Below are 17,462 nucleotides of genomic sequence, written 5' to 3'. Positions count from 1 at the left end.
AAAAACATTACCAAAAAAAAAAAAAAAATCTATAAACCAATAGCTCCATGAACATAGATGTAATAATCTGCTACCTATGTTATACACAATTATCTGCACAAAGGCCTAATGATGGTTCTACCTTGCCTGTGAAATCAAGTATAACACTGAGGTACTTACTCCTCAGAGATCAAATTTATAGGCACTTTCTGGATAATTTGGATGATTGGGAGACCTACACCTTAACACTCAGGAAGTTATCCAGTAAAAAAAGATCAAAAAAGATACTTCGGAAAGTTCTTCTTTAACTTCAACCTAAAAGACTTAACAATCTATCTTTAAGTGAAGAAAGCAGATTATAAAACATTTTACTTTCACAGAGCATATCTATAGTAACAAGCACTTACAGAAAAATGTCTGAAAGAACAGATCATGGAATGTTAATAGTACTTATCTCTGGATAGTATGCTTATTTTTATTTTCTACTTTTGCTCATTCTTAGTTTCTAAAATTTTTACTGAGAATGTGCATTATTTTTTCAACAGGAAAAAAATTTATTAAAAGTTATGAAAAGAAATAGGGCTTCCCTGGTGGCGCAGTGGTTGAGAGTCCGCCTGCCAATGCAGGGGACACGGGTTCGTGCCCCGGTCCGGGAAGATCCCACATGCCGCGGAGCGGCTGGGCCCGTGAGCCATGGCCGCTGAGCTTGCGCGTCTGGAGCCTGTGCTCCGCAACGTGAGAGGCCACAACAGTGAGAGGCCCGAGTACCGCAAAAAAAAAAAAAAAAAAAAAAAAGTTATGAAAAGAAAGTTACCATATAACCTGAGGTTCCTGAATCACAGTTCAAGAATGAAATGTTTCATTTCAAAATCTGGGTGCTTCAAACAGTCCGTGCTTCCCAACCTTTTTCATGTCAAGACACACGTAGAATATCACGTTTGTATGGCACCTATGGGTAAATTGATGAGGCTGCTGGAAACTGGAGGCAACCAGCCTGAGCTCACGCTGTCAGAGGGCCACCGGGCCACTGGAGGGCTGACAGGACCTCAGCCCACCTACACTAGGCAAGCTGCTGCTCAGCATTGGGAAGCTCTGGTTTATGGTATCTCAAAATCAGAACTACGAGAAAAATCTCCTGATTAACATAGTACAGCTCTGAAAATGTCTAATTCCATGTGCTATTTTTAGGTCACTATTCAGGATAGAAAGAGAAGACTGAATTACTATTTATGGCCTGGCAAACATAGCCAACAAGTTGCAATCCACATTTAAATATCCTCAAACAGCATATACTTTATAAAACAATAACTGAAAAATACCAAAGTGGAACCAAATAGCTCCTATTTCAGTTTGCAGACTACGATATGTAGTTTCAGAAACGCATTAACAACCATTCGGCTCCTTCTCTCCAGGCATACACAGGAAATATCATTTGGCATATGAGTTATTCCCATAAAGATGAGTTAGATAATAAGCAAATGATCACTACCTCACATTACATGAAATGGAAAGAAGCCATTAATGCACATTGAAGTCATAAATCCACACATTCAGAAGCCAACAAAATAAAACATTAGTTCTCAAAGCATTATTACCTCACTCATGCTGCCACATTAACTGTACACAGTAAAAGCTCTAACAAATATCACAATCTGTGTAAAATACAGAAGGGTTAATCTTCCCAATTTCATGTTAACTTACAGATTTCTCAGCTTACTTACTGATTCAGAGTACGGTCTAATGTCAAAGCTCAAAGGGGCTGTCTGTCTGAATCACTCCACCATTCTGAGCACCACTTCCCAGAAGCCCACTGCAGGCTCCCCAAGCCCTCACCCAACAAAAGGGACGCACTGGGAGAAAAGGCAATTGAATACCCCCAAGTTATTCTTCTCGGAACTTCTTGATCCTTATACGTTATTTAAGCCAAGCCTGGTCCACTTTAATAAGTGCTGGTGAAAAAACTATAGGAAGCAAATTCAGAAAATGCTAAAGCCCCAAGGTTTAGAAATTCACAAAAACTACTCCCCTTCGATTTACTTTCAAAAAGATACTGAGCAAATACGGCTTCCTACCTACCCTTATTGTTCTAATTGTGGTATGTATACACACTTGCATACAACAGGAATAAAAAACATGAATATCATGACAATTACCCATAAACTTATATATGTCTACATAGATATACAAAATACATACATATATATGTATTATGTATATATATACTCATACATACACACACACTCATGAACTTACAAAATTAACTCACAAGAAACAAGCAAATATACTTTTTCATAGATTCATTCATAAAAATCTTTTTAATAGTTCCCAACTACCATTATCCACTTGATATGGTCAAAAACTGTGCGCCTTCTACGTGTCAGACACCATGCTCGGCACTAAGAATGCGGAAAAAAAAAAAAGTTGAGTAAGGCAGAAGCCCTGCCTTCAATCTAATTAGGAATCAAACAAGCAAGTCAACAATTTAAAAAGGAAAGATTAGGCTAAGTGAAATGACATAGGTACAAAAAGTCCTACAGAAACATTAAGAAAAATGCACAAATCATGAGGAAGAGGGCAAGAAAAAAAGGTTTCCAAAAAAAGCTGATGCTTGAACTAAAACATGCAGAACTAATTAATTAAATATAAAGGTGGGAGCTTCTAGGCTAAAGGAACCATCTGTACCAAGGCATGAAAAATACAATGGGGATGGAAAACTGCAAGCTACTTTATACTAGATCACAGGACGTATGGCAGGGGTATTTACAGGACAGACACAGGCTGACTCGTGTCCTGAACTAGAAAATATGAACTGCATTCTATAGTCAAGAGTGAACAATTGAAAGATTTTAGGCAGAATAACAGTACTAGTAACAGTAATAATAGCTTAATGCCTCCTAAGTACTTAGTATGTCAGACATTATGCTAAGAGCTTTATATATATTAGCTCACATCATTTTTCCACAATCCATTCTATAGGAGTTTGCCTGTATTACAGATAATTGAGGCTCAGAGAGGTAAAGTAACTTGTCCAAGGTTAATATTTAGGAAGCAGTGGAGCCAGACTTGAAGGGTAATCTTGAGAGAATTCTCAATGAAGGATGATCAATTTGACAAGCAGGGTAAAGTATTGATAAGTGAAGGGCATATAGAAGAAAACCCTGTCAGGAGACTGTTGTAAGAAACCAAGTAAAAAAAAATGTTAAGAGCCTGAACCAGAGCTGTGATGGCTGAAGTGCACAAGCAGGAAGCAAGAGCCATTTAAACAGATTCTAAGGACGTGGTGAAGTTAAGATAAGGTGAGGCTTCTCCACTGTGTCACTCAGTGTAAGTGCAAAGAATTATTTCTCTCTCTCTCCCCTGATGGACTATAAACCCTTAAATCTAGGTAACCTATGTCTTATTCCTCATTGTAAACAGATTGCCTAGGACAATAGTGTCTGGCATATGGTGGCAACTAAATAAATATTTGTCAAAGTAAGAAAGAAGGGAGAGAAGGAAAAAGAAGAGAAACTGTCTAGATTTTTGGCTTGGTACAGATAATGGTACCACTGACCAGAGTACTGAGGGAACAGGGTTCTCCAAGTAACAGAACAGAAGGAACAGATTTTAAGAAGGGGAGGTAAATTTATATAAATATGTAGGAAATTTCACATTTGCTTTTAAGTGACAATATACACTATACGTAAAGCTAACTCCATAAGAACTCTATTACTAGTTTATCCACTAGTATGTGTGGAATTGTATAAGAATAACGATTCTGACATACTAATACAATTAATATCACCACTTATACGAGACTGAAAACATTTTTAAAATATTTGATTTTTAATCTTCTGAACACATCTGGACAGCTGAGAATGAGAAAAATGAGAAGGAAACTGGCCCTAGGCCACTAATGTTGCATTTCACCAGGAACTTAAGACCAACCAGCCAGGGGGAATCCTCTGTCTTACCACCATTTTGCAGATTTCAAAGCTACCAATGCCTCCCTTCTCCTTGCTCTTTCACTGTTGATTACTTATTCTACCCTAATGCTGCTTTAAGGTAAAATATGTATACTATGTTCTTCCAAGTAAATGAGGAAAAGTCCATGGAAAGCACTAAATGCAGCGCCTGGCACACAGGAAGGACATGACAAATGGCTGTGTCATCACCACAATGACTATGATTATCATCATGATGATTCCTACAACTACTCCACTGTTAAAGTAACACAAGGTCAGACAAATGGAACTGGAGGTCCTGTAAATAAAACATAAGTAATAGATGCATTTACCTAACAGTACCCACTTAATTGTTTTCCTCCCATATGGTTCTCCTACCTTTTCATACACGGCTCCCACAGATCAAAACACTCCCCCCTCTTCTCCTACCTTCTACTCATTCTTAAGGCTGCTTTCCAAAAGTCACTTTTTCTCAACAATCTCATCTCACACCCCTGGTTAAACTCTCACTCTGCTCTGTATTTTTCCTTCATCAGATTTATCAGTCTGTAAGTATACAGTTGAGGGTCTACATGCCTCGTGAGGTAAGTGGCCATGCCTTTTTGCTCACAATCATACCCCTAGGACCCAGGAAAATGGTTCACATACATAAATGATACTCAGTAAATTTTTGCTGAATCGTATATCAAACAATGATGAAATCCAAGATTATTTTTACTAGTCTATAACTGACCAACTCCTAACATATCTACAAATTATTTTCTGCATTGAATTCAAAATACAAATACTTTATCCCAAAACTGGCTTAGACTTTTGTAAAACAGTTTCAATTTCAAATCTCTCCAAAATTCAGATCTTAAAGCAAAACATTTACAGAATAGAAATCAGTTAAGATGCTTTAAAATTATTTTAATAAATTCATAATAATCCTTGTCAATAAACAGTATCTATTCTGACTTTTAAGAAATACTAACTGCTGGGACTTCCCTGATGACTCAGAGGTTGAGAATCTGCCTGCCGATGCAGGGAACATGGGTTCAATTCCTGGTCCGGGAGGATCCCACACTCCGTGGAGCAACTAAACCCGTGCTCCACAACTACTGAGTCTGCGCTCTGGAGCCCAAGAGCCACAAGTACTGAAGCCCACATGCCACAACTACTGAGCCCATGTGCTGCAACTACTGAAGCCCACACGCCTAGGACCCATGCTCTGCAACAAGAGAAGCCACCACAAGAAGCCCGGGCACCACAACAAAGAGTAGCCCCCGTGCACCGCAACTAGAGAAAGCCCGCGTGCAGCAACAAAGACCCAATGCAGCCAAAATAAATAAATAGATAGATAAATAAATAAATGAGGTTTTTTTTTTTTTTTTTTTTTTTGTGGTACGCAGGCCCCTCACTGTCGTGACCTCTCCCGTTGCGGAGCACAGGCTCCGGACGCGCAGGCTCAGCGGCCACGGCTCACGGGCCCAGCCACTCCGCGGCATGCGGGATCTTCCCGGACCGGGGCACGAACCCACATCCCCTGCATCGGCAGGCGGACTCTCAACCACTGCACCACCAGGGAAGCCCAACAAATGAGTTTAAAAAAAAAAAAAATTAACTGCTGCAGATTTGAATTTTTCGTTTTTTGACTATTTTGGAAACTCTTACCTTGACATTTCCCAATAATAGATGTAAAATCATCTTTTGCAGACCTGCAAAATATATGTAAAATTAAGACAACAGTTTTGCCATAACAACACTGCTGTGTAGTACTATAAGACATCACAAACACAGACCAGACAACTTCTCTAGACAACACTAACTCATTCCTTCTCTCATATGGATGGTTTTGTGCCTCAAGTAAGAGCCTTTCATTGGTGACAATGTTTTCTTCCAACCTTCTTATTTCACTAGGAACATAGCTACATTAGGAATCTAGTGATACAAGCGTAACTGATTTTAAGCACAGTCTTTTAATACAATAGAGATGCCTGGACCCTATCCACAAAGGCTCTGATGCAGTAAATCCGGGACGGGGCCCAGAGGCACAAATATTTTTTTTAAAGCTCCACAGATTGATCCTGGTTAAGAACCACTGGTCTGAATCATATTGCAGAGTTCAATCACTTAGGGAGAAAAGTCTTGTTTTAACAAGTCAAATAGCTTTAACAAGTGACCATATTTATATTAGCGACCTACTTAATATCTGTGATATTAAAATATATACTAAAGTATTCTAATTATTATATCTTCAAAAATGAAAACTGGTAAACCTTCTAGAAAAGAATTTAGTAATAATTATCCAAAACTTTAATGTCCATAGTATTTGACATAGCAATTTAAGTTCTACAAAATTATCCCTGGGAAATAATTACAGATATACACAGATATCAAGGCAACTAATGCAGCCTAAGTTATGAAAGAGAAAAACACAGCCAGTATGAAGAGATTAATTATTAGATTTTGCTATATATAATCAATGAAATATTATGCTATTACGATATGTGACATGGAAAGATGCTGACAATATCTTAATTTTCAAAAGTTATCAAGAAAAAGGTATCAAATAGAATGTACAGCATCATCTACATATATATATGTAGTATATATCTACCTATATATATTTTTTACACACACAGAAAAGTGTCAGAGGACATACACCAAAATGCTGACAGTAGACAACTTTGGACAGTAAAATTTGCTGTTCTTCTTTCATAATTACTTAACTGTATTTTCTAATATTTGTAAAATAACTAAGCATTACCTTTAAAACAAACTTTACAGACTCTTCAAGATTTTTAGCCATTTATTAAAATATTATAACAAAATCCAGTTACAAATATGGAAATAAATTTCCTCAAGAAATTGGACTATTAGGCCTCTGTGTGGACTAGAGCAGAAAGGACATGATCTCTGAAGTGAACTTGACCTGATTTCAGCTCTCTCGTGTAACCTGGACAAAATATTCAACATGATTTCATTTTCCTTTCAATAACACAGGATAAGTAACAGCAACTTCACAGCTTTGCGAAAAGATTAAATGAGACGTTACATATAAATTAGTATGAACTAGACCAAAGTAAATGTTCATTACTTTCATCCTTAATATAATCACAAATAATAGTTTGCTCTTTTTGCTGGAAAAGGGGAGGGAGGGAGGGAGGGAGACATAAATTTGTTTTGTCGAAACTTCACAGAATGTATTCACTTAAGAAAGATGAGCAAACTGGGGGGAAGGAGGTGCCTTCTTTATAAGAGTCCCCTATTTTAATGCTTTTTGTTGTATTCTGTGATGGTTTCTTATTAGTTCCCATATTTATAACATATTACTTCACTATCTAGGAATAAAAGAAACATATATTAACCACTGATAACCACCACCAAGTTACAAATTAAAGTAGCAATTCACAAGTCACCTTTCACCCACGTGAGCGCCACACACAAGCAGGTTAAGTACGCCACATTAGAGCAAGCTGTTAGAGTCACTTGCCACTCACCACAGAACTAAAGCTGGGGAAGAGCAGCCCCAGTCCTATCCTGCAAAAGGCAGAGCTGTCTCCTAAACTAAAGTGTGTTTCAGCTTTGCATGTTTTCCACAAAAACCATTTCACATTTATAACTGCTTCCTAACATTGAATAATAACCCCAGATACTGTAATTATCTTTCATATTCTAATCCATTCAACAAATATTTACTGAATACTGGGTGCCCACTACTATTACTTCTGGAGCCAACTTGGATTGTATGTGCTCTTCACTGTGGTAGAGAAGACACGTACAGAGAAGAGAGAACAAACGTCTTAAATATTATTCAGGCACAGCCACTATTCATAGCATTGACTTCGGGGATCTACCTTGCCCTTTTTCTTTGCTCACCATCCCACATCTTTGCTCAAAGACACTTCCTTTCAGGTTACTGCAAAGTAAGTGTGGGTGTCTATTTTCAACAAAATCAACTGAGTGCCAACTCCGAGCAAGTCAGCAGACTTGCCCTGTAATGCCCTCCCAGCATCTGCTTCCCCGTCCCACTTGCAAACACATCACTTACTCATTAAACATAAACTAAGCACCTATTACATCCAAGGAAATATACAAGTGCTAGGAAAAAAGGACAGCCCATGCCTCCCAGGAACACACAGTATAATGGAGCTGTAGACTTCAAACCCCATCACTTGAGTTTCAAGCAAATGGCACCCCTGGAGCTGTGCAAAGCAATGGCCCTTAATATACTGGGGGAAATCCACATATAAGCATATGGGCATAGATGGCTAAAAGGCATGATCAAAAGGTAGTAGATTTGTAGATAAGAGCATGAACAATGAAGCTATGATGGCTGATTTCAAATCCTCGGGCAAGTTATTTAACCATATTGTGCCAGATTCCTTATTTCTAAAATAGAGACTAGTTATACCTACCTCATTGGCCTTGTGCAAGGATTGAGTTAACACATGTAACACACAATGCTGGATGTTAAAAAAAAACAACGAACACAGTGGTGCCCAACACTGTTAGCATTACCTTATCATTAAGTATAATAAATGTGTTAATTATTATAGGAACATAAAGGATCAGCACCTAACCAATGAGGGGAAGGGGGATCCACTGGGAATGAGTTCCTGGAAGGCTTCCTGAGAGAGCTGACTCTTCACCATACCAGAGTCTTTGAATATAATAAGTTACAAAGCTTTTTTGCAAATTACAGACCAGATGAGTAAGACCTTGATGAGCATCACTTCTGTTGCCCAGAAATCTTCCCTCACCACTTAATCTCAAATTCATGACTGAATTCCTAAAGAGCTGGATATATGTATAAGTTTTATAAATATAATTTTACACACTAGCAATCCAGTAGCAAATGTTCTTACAAAAGCAAACAATTATTTTTTCTTTTCATCACAGTTTTTATTAACAAGTTCCAGAAACCTTTTGTCAAACTCTCCTTCACAAGCCTAAATATCAATCCCATCCCCACATGCATATTCCAACCTTAACACCTAAAATCATTCCATTAATGTTCTCATTTCATGGAAAGAAGATGGAAATTTTGATTACTATCTGCTGTTCATAAAGAAGTCACAGATGAGCACGTTTCTCCAAAAAAGAAAACAATTTGACATCATTGCAGCAAATGGAGTAGGAAATGCTAGCCCATTTCTATGAACAACATCAGTTCAAACACTGTGCCACCTGATGCTCACTGTTGCTCTTAGAGAAAAGGGTCCTGCCTATTAAAGCCATGCCAGATGAAGAAATGAAGTTCTGAAAGGCTGTCATTATTGCCAATCATTTCTATCCTGATAGTTTTAAGAAGGATTACGGAGCCTCCCAATCTGAAGTTGGTGCCCCAATGGGGGCAAACCCTCTTGTCTACTCTCCCAAAAGTTGAGGGGTCCAGTTCCATTTGGATAAATGGAAAAAGAAATTTCACAAGCAGAAAGCTAAAACCAGTGTGCTAACAACTGAATGCTCATTAATACTAGTTTTACTCAATAATAAAGTAGTAGAAAAAACTTTTGACTGGTATCTAGGCAACCTGAAATTTCTGCCTCAGTGCTTATCTTCTGAGACTCAAGAGTTAGGGCTTCCCTAAGGAAAGGAGCAGCCCCCACCTTCAGAGATGGGACACATTTGGCTTCCTGCTGATCATTTCCCAGAAATCAACTCGTTTTCCTAAATTAGTTGCTATTGTTGCTATTCCTTTCACAACTGATATACTACTTAAAAATGAAGTACATGGAAAGCCCAACTTAGAGACTTCTTCTAGATATGTGTAATGCCACTGATGTCTCAAGAGGACAGAGAGTATCACTGGTCTCCAGTAACGTGAAGCCTTAGTGTTTTGCAAACCCATATTCCATCTGCAGCTTTCTGCCAACAAGTAAAGCAACCTCTATTTTTTGTATACCTTCCTGAGCATCTGCTTAGCTGTCTTAGCAGTAACTGGTCAAGCAAGAGTGATTTTCAGAGCTCTGGAAGATACGCCTTTGTCTACTGAGAAAGTAAAATTTCTCAGGAGACAGCAGAGTGACCTGGGGAAGCAGAAGGCATACTCTGAGAAAGCATCCTTCATCCTTCAATTGGCACAAGTTGGTGCTTGACACCTTACAAAATTACATGAGTTACTAATAAAATTCCTTTAAATATACCCCCTTTAAAAATCTTAGTTCTCATAAATTAGGTAAAACTTTTCTCAAGGGAAATTTTGAATATGAATAATAGTAACAGTTACCTGATCTCCACACACTGATCTTGAACAGCAGCCAAAAGCTTCCCATTGCTTTCATGGGAGAGAAAGAGAAACAAATTCCTATGTGAGTGTTTGCAGCCGTCTTCACCACAGATGGAATCATTTTAAGAAATTAAAATCATTTTCAAATTTGTTCATATCTTTAATTATCCAACTTTTTGACTTTATAATTAGATGAGTATATAGATACAAAAAGCATACAAAATAACTCAATACAGTTGAATTAACACATTTAAACAATACTAATCATATGTGGCACAGGGAATTTATATACAATAAAAATCGAGACTGCAAGCCATAAGGACACCAAAATTAATATCCATAATGGAATTTAAATGGTTGCCCAGGCAGAGGAACATTATGTGAATTTTATGCATTCTTACCTTGCAAGTACCGAATGCCAGTTCACCTGTTTATTAACCAAACGAACCAGTCCATCAGGGAGCAGAAAAGGTGCAGGGCTGAAACCACAACACATCAGCTAACTTAACATCTAATCACGGAGACCACGTATAAGTAGGTAAACATTATAAATAACATATAGATCTATGGCAAGCGATAAGGATTCTTTTCCATTAGAATATAAAAACTGAATACTGGCAAACCCAAAACCAAAACTTACTAACTGGACATCTGAAACTTGACCACATACATTTCTCTATTTCCAAAAAAACCTGGTGATGTGTTCAATGAAATAAATTTTTTATTTTTTCTAAGGAGAAGATACTGAGGGTGCCAGTAACATAGCAGAATGAGCTTATAAGAAACCCCTCCTTGGGAGGGAGGGAGATGCAAGAGATATGGGAATATATGTATATGTATAACTGATTCACTTTGTTATAAAGCAGAAACTAACACACTATTGTAAAGCAACTATACTCCAATAAAGATGTTAAAAAAAAAATTCTAAGAAATGTTTGACATCTTTGCAAAAAAGAAAAAAAAAAAAGAAACCCCTCCTGCAATGCACACTTAGAAATTCTGGCTCAACTCTAACGAAAACATATTCTAATGTACAGCTAAACTCACAAGAAAGAAATCTCCAAGAACTACAAATGCAAAGAGAACTGAAAGTCAGGATTGGGTACAGGACAAAGAGAGAAACAGAACTCAAAATGAGAGTTAACACCTGGGAGAGGAAATGAGCTGTGGGCCACAGGAAGGACAGCAGCTGGAGGTGAGACTCCTGCAGAGGCCAGGACTCTCAAATGGCAGTGCTATCAGAGAAGGGAGAACTAGACAAACGTCACCACAGGCCCAGGGAGACCTTCCAGAATCTCATCTCCGCCTGGAATTCTGGTCTGTGGGGGGATGGGAATGAAACCTATGAAAAAATCAAAACCCCAAGCTTTTACTGAATGCAAGATTGGACTGTGATTTCACTTTACTCATGTGACACAAGATGCCCAGGCATAAGCTCACGATACCATCATTCACAAAATATATAAGGAAATGATCCACCATACGTGAATCAGGAGATAAATTAGAGGAGTAACACATGAAGAAATCAAGAAAATAGGTGGAAAAGAAGCAGAAAGAAAATCATTTGACTGGGGGGGGGGGGGTGGGGACAGGAAAATGAAAAAAAATAATAAAAACACAAAATAGGATAAAAAATATTAGTAATTTACATTCAGTATATTCATGTTCATTTTTAAAACATAAAATATTTAATGCCATCAGATAGTTACAGAAATAATAATGATGAAACATGCAGGTGAATGATACAATCAACATGAGAATGATAACTCCCTCTGGAGGGGAAGGGTGGGGAAAGGTTGGGCAGAGTGTGGGGAGAGGACCTGAGCTGTAACATCTTGCATACAAAGAACAACAGGGCTATCATCTGAAGCAAACACGGCAGAACAGCAACAACTGCTTTAGTTCAGATGTGGACAGAAATCGTAACAGGTTTATTATATTATTGTCTATAATTCTCAGTCTGTTTATAGTATTTCATGATTGAAAGAAAGAAACTTGAAAAGAAAAAGCCTCTTGAAAGAAATATTGGCCCAGAAACCTTTTAGGTACAATTACCATAAACTCAAGAGCAAAAAACTCAACTACAGAAAAAAAAAAAACAAAAAAACTCAACTACAAGCTTTTTGAAAGAAACATACCACAGGGAAGACGAGATAATCACCTCATGGTGTGCTCACTGATGGTCTGTACACTGATCAACGTGGCCAATGCAAGGAAAGGGACTTCTTGGGAGAAACATACCTCCTGATGCCTGATCTTAAGGCGTTTACACATTGGGCAAGGCTTGTATCAGAGGGAGCACTTGGAAGTCCTCCTTCTTAACAAATAACAAAAGGACTTACTGTCAAGGAGTGACCCAAACAGACGTATCTTCTGCCATCCCTTTCCACGGGTGCTCAGCACTAGCAAGTGTAGCCCGGTGACACCAGGAAAAACAGCCTAGCTCTTACACTCCCCTCCCCACCTCTACCCTCTCCCTCACTCAGTTCTCTATCACACCCCACACCCCCAAAAATAAGATAAAATTCAATAAGGAATTTAATTTATGCACGCACACACACACACACACACACACACACACACACACACACACAGTAAAAGCAGAAGAGCACTGGAGCTAACCTCAGAGAAGAGCCAAAGGTCCCTTTTATAGAACTAGAACTCTATTATCTCTGGAGCTTTTAAGATTAGATGTCCTTGAGTAAAAGGCAATCTGTGGTAAATAATTCTATAAAACAATTCCTACACATGCATCTTGGTCTGAATAATCATTTCACTGTTCCTTTTAAAGGTGAATATTAGCGCCAGGCCTAAAAACACACTTAACAATCAAAAGACTTAAGAAGTTCCCAAGAACTGAAACCTAAAGAACCTTTTCTGATGCATATCAACTGAATGAATATTAACCACAAGAGTCGATATAACAATAAGAACAAAAAGGTTTTTAAAAAGATACACAAGCACAGATCCATCATGCGGGCATTCAAGATAAGGCTGAGAACACTGAGAGAAAGTAGAAATTGCTATGAGATATTCCTAATAATGACTAAGGGATCAAAAAGTACCCTACTTTTACTGAGAGATCTTGTCAGGGTAGGCCAAATGTTTGAAAGGTCTATCTTATAAATTGGGTTCACCTGAATGTCAGTATCCATATCACAATCTGGGATTCAATTCTGAAAACTTAAATCATAAATACAAATAATATTGTTTGTATTTGCTGCTCATACTGTTTCTCTGAAGAATTCATGACTCACCTGTACCAGATATATTGGCTTAAAAATAATAAACGATCTGTAACAAAAAGAAACAGCAAAGCCAAATATGAATGAGCTATTCTTTAGGAATCATTTTCAATTTTAGATTTATTGATAATAAACCTGAAATATACTGTAGACTGAGTCATCACAAAACAAAACAAAACATACAGAATACAACTCTTGACAAGAATAAATATAATCTAATATACACTATAACTTTTACATCACATATTGCTTTATATTAAGTCCCAAGTTTGTGTTATTCAAAGAACCTTGCAGTATTTCCTAACAGTACAACAAGTAAAAGTGGTTTGAGATGCTAAATTTCTCCTAACAGGCTTTAATAAAACCATGGAGTAGAAGTCATAGTAATCACCCATTAAAACCTAAGTATTTGTATAAAGGTTAAGATACCATTTTTCACTTTATAGCGAAGATTTAAAAAATAATAATATTGCCTAAAATGGGGAAGTCCATGGGAAACAAAATCTCTAACACACTATGGACAAGCAATGTTTTATATGATTCCATTTAAAATGTAATCATGTGTGAACCTGTGTACATGGTTATGTATGTATCAATAGCAAAAGGTCTGAAGGATAAGAGATTATCTCCAGGTGGTAAAATGACGAATTATTTATTCTAATTTGTGGTTGTCTATATTCTCTAAACTTTGTACATTTTATTACTTGTGTACATTTCCTAAATTTTCAAAATTTCACATTTGTGATAATGAAAATTGAACATGCCAGTACTTCTTGTAACAGAAGATAAAAGTATTTTATCTTTATCAGAAGACAAAATTAGACTTAATGTCAAGTACTCAACTCCTTTGAAACTGAACCTTCTCTTTGAAAGTAGCTGAAATTCCCCAGTATAATAAGGATGGGCTTTGGATTCAGAAAGAAATGTAGTCAATCCAAATGCATGACCTTGGGCAAGTTTCCTCATCTAAAAACATAAATTCCTAACACACCTACCTTGTTGGTCTGGTAAAGGATTGCATCAATAAATATACATAGAGCCCTCGTAACACCAGCTTAATCGGCTAGTGCTCAATACTTTCTCAGATCTCGTGAGCTCATACATAAAGTCTGTCGGGAGTTAAACGAATGTCCTGGTTAATCAAATTTGTAATTTGAGTGACTCTAAACAGATGTATCTGAAACATCATGTAAAACACCTAAAACGGTCTGTCACTCTCTTTTCACTGTCGATGTCCGTAGATTCTCTGAGTGGGTTTGATTTTTTTCATTTCTTCCAGAACACATCCATAATGGTTAAACTCAGGCCATACTTTAAGCCACATTAAAAATGTATGTGTGTAAACATATGCATACATATGTGTATATACACATATATGTAAATTTATAGACATATCATATATATCATATATGTATATATGCATTTTTTATAAAATAAAGCTTACATAACATTTATGCTATTCATTTTTAATCAGGCTCTACATTAAAACTCAGAAGAACACATTTTAAATCCCTAAACTTCCTAAAACAGCAGTTATGAATAGAAAAAAATAAGAATGAGAAAAAAATTATCGGCTAACTGTATCATTATATGTACAAAAATAAATATGCTATACTTACCCCTAATTGCTTTTGTGACGATAAAGGATGCACCATGTTTCCGGTTGCCTCTAGGCTGCAAATGGAAAAACAAAAACAAACACATTTGAGAATTTTCTAGTAATACTTATACAATAAGTTATATTTCTTTGCTAATACTCAGAGTACTGGGTACAAGTTACCAGTGTCTAAAAACTACTTATAGGGACTTCCCTGGTGGTCCAGTGGGTAAGACTCCGCGCTCCCAATGCAGGGGACCCAGGTTCGATCCCTGGTCGACCGCATGCATGCCGCACCTAACAGTCTGCCACAACTAATACCTGGCACAGCCTAAATAAATAAATTTAAAAAAAAATACTACTTACAGATAGAAACAAAGCAAAGAGAAGCAGGAGAATGAGTACTTTCTCCAGTAAAGAAACTCAGAAAAGACGTTGTAAATAAGAATTCATATGGGCTGGGCTCCATGATCTTTAGAGAAAGTCCTTTCCGATCTTCCTGCGTGTTCTGAGCCAAAAGCAGTGACTGGCACACGTTAGGGACTCATAAAATAGCTGTTGAATAAATGTGGATTCCTGGTTCTTACTCTTCATTCTGTGTCTGGGAGGTCCTCTCTACGAAACTAATAACTCCAAGGTCCAGATTACCAACCCCTACGACCCCTTTTTAACAGAGAACCCAAAGCCGGGTCCGTAGCTCATAAGTCTTCACTCCCCAAGGAAGGCATTTTGCTCACACCGCTATTACAGCGCATATTACGGTAGGCGATGAAAAACGTTTACTCCAACTGTCTTCCCTCTAGACTGCAAATACCACGAAAGCTATTCACCTCTGTAAGCCCAGCGCCTGGCACAGTGTCTGGAACACGGACGCACACACACATACACTCATTAAATGCTTATATACTGAAATACACAAGAACCGGCGCAATTCAGGCCCAAGTAGGAGCAAAGGTTTGATGCCGCGCTCCACGACAGCCCAGCAGATGCTGAGATGGACTGTAGTGTCCTGGAAAATCCTCCCACTTCAGATGAGGATCAGCCTTGCCCAGCCCTAGCCGGCCCGCGGGAAGGGACCACCAAGAGTCTGATATGAGAAGGACCCTCGAATCCAACGCTGTGCCTCCCCTCCAAGTAGGAGCAGTGAAACAAAACCAGCGTGGGGAGGTACATGCCTCAGGGACCGAGGTTCCGCCCCCCCCGACATCCTAATTTGGAGCCCAGGAGGAATCCCAGGAAATCCCACTTGGGGGACCCAGACCCTCGCCAGCCCACGGTACCGTTGCCAGGGCGACCACATAAGCGGCGGAGTCCTGCTCCCCCGCCCACCCAGCTCCACTCTCCTACGTGGTTACTGCAACGTGGCTCTGCCCGGGCAGCGCCCGCACCAAGCTGGCCTCAGCCCTGGAGGGGCCTGGTTCACCTGTACTTCTGTCTCCGGGGGCCACTCGGTATTGACCAACAGGTCATAGAGAATCGTCTCCTCCTCGCCCTCCGCAGTGCCTGGATTCGCCACCGCTGACTCGGAGGCCGCCATGTTTGACCGGACCAGAGCAGCTGAGGGCGGGCCCAGAGCAGCTGAGGGCGGGCCCCTACGGCATCCCGCAAAGGACAAGCTTCCCTGGCCGCTCCGCTTTTGGTTCACGGGGAAGGGGGTGGAGTTAACAGGGCGTGGAAAGGAAATGCTGGGTTAACCCTTGTGTGAATAGGTGGGACAATGCCTATTCATTGTCTGGGCTACTACTTAGGTCCTGGTCCCGGGTCACTCCCTGTTTATTAATTGCGTGAGGTCAGCCAAGTCTGAACCTCTCCTATCCAGTCAGCTTCTATAAAACAAAAGTGATAGATCATATCCCTACGATCTAGCATTTATGTATTCGTTGCCTACAGATAGAAAGAGGGCAAACAGCGGTTTTTAAATAAACACCAAAAAGTTATCCAGTGCAACAGGCTGAACTAATGAAAGGTATCAGGGGAATTCCCTGGGTGGTCCAGTGGTTAGGGGTCGGCGATTTCACTGCTGTGGGCCCGCAGTTCAAACCCTGGTTGGGGAACTAAGATCCCCGCAAGCTGCATGGCAGAGCCAAAAAAAGTTAAAAAATTTAAATTAAAAAAAAAAAAAGTGTCAGAAGAATGATACTATAGGAGTTCAGAAAAGGCAACGAAGGCCGGAGGGTCCAGAGGGGCTTCCTGGAGGAAGTGGAGCGTATCCTGGGTCTTTAACAACAGATAGAATTCGAATCAAGTGGAGAGGGTTTGGTGAGAGCCTTTCAAGTAGGGGGAAATGGGGTAAGCAAAGACAGAGGCAGAAATATCTAGTTGAAAGTGCAGGCAGCTGACTAGAGCCCAAGTCCAGAAAGAGTGTGGGGCAATAAAGTGGAAATAATAGGTTGAGGACCTACCTGGAGGTCCAGTCTCATTTGTTCATTCATTGATTCATTCCTTCATTCAACAGGTGCCTCTCTGTGGAAAGCCCTGCCCTG

The 17,462-nt window shown here is 39.0% G+C and overlaps 1 protein-coding gene across 2 annotated transcripts in view; it reads right to left on the bottom strand.

Moving 5' to 3' along the window:
- The window catches only part of NBAS (NBAS subunit of NRZ tethering complex), a 341,606-nt gene extending 325,033 nt beyond the window's left edge, over window positions 1-16,573 (bottom strand). For both annotated transcript variants that reach the window (XM_067703666.1, XM_067703667.1), the window contains exons 1-6: window positions 16,403-16,573; window positions 15,002-15,056; window positions 13,395-13,431; window positions 10,539-10,616; window positions 10,138-10,185; window positions 5,577-5,620 (exon numbers count right to left, since the gene is read on the bottom strand). In XM_067703666.1, the coding sequence (XP_067559767.1) occupies window positions 5,577-5,620; window positions 10,138-10,185; window positions 10,539-10,616; window positions 13,395-13,431; window positions 15,002-15,056; window positions 16,403-16,516 (376 nt within the window). In that variant the 5' untranslated portion in view covers window positions 16,517-16,573. The remainder of the gene's footprint in view (window positions 1-5,576; window positions 5,621-10,137; window positions 10,186-10,538; window positions 10,617-13,394; window positions 13,432-15,001; window positions 15,057-16,402) is intronic.
- Between the last annotated feature and the right edge of the window lie 889 nt (window positions 16,574-17,462).

Source organism: Pseudorca crassidens, chromosome 14 (genome assembly GCF_039906515.1).
Source record: "Pseudorca crassidens isolate mPseCra1 chromosome 14, mPseCra1.hap1, whole genome shotgun sequence".
Classification (NCBI taxonomy): domain Eukaryota; kingdom Metazoa; phylum Chordata; class Mammalia; order Artiodactyla; family Delphinidae; genus Pseudorca; species Pseudorca crassidens.
Note: the sequence above shows the minus strand (reverse complement) of the source record. Positions and strands in the feature narration are given on the sequence as shown.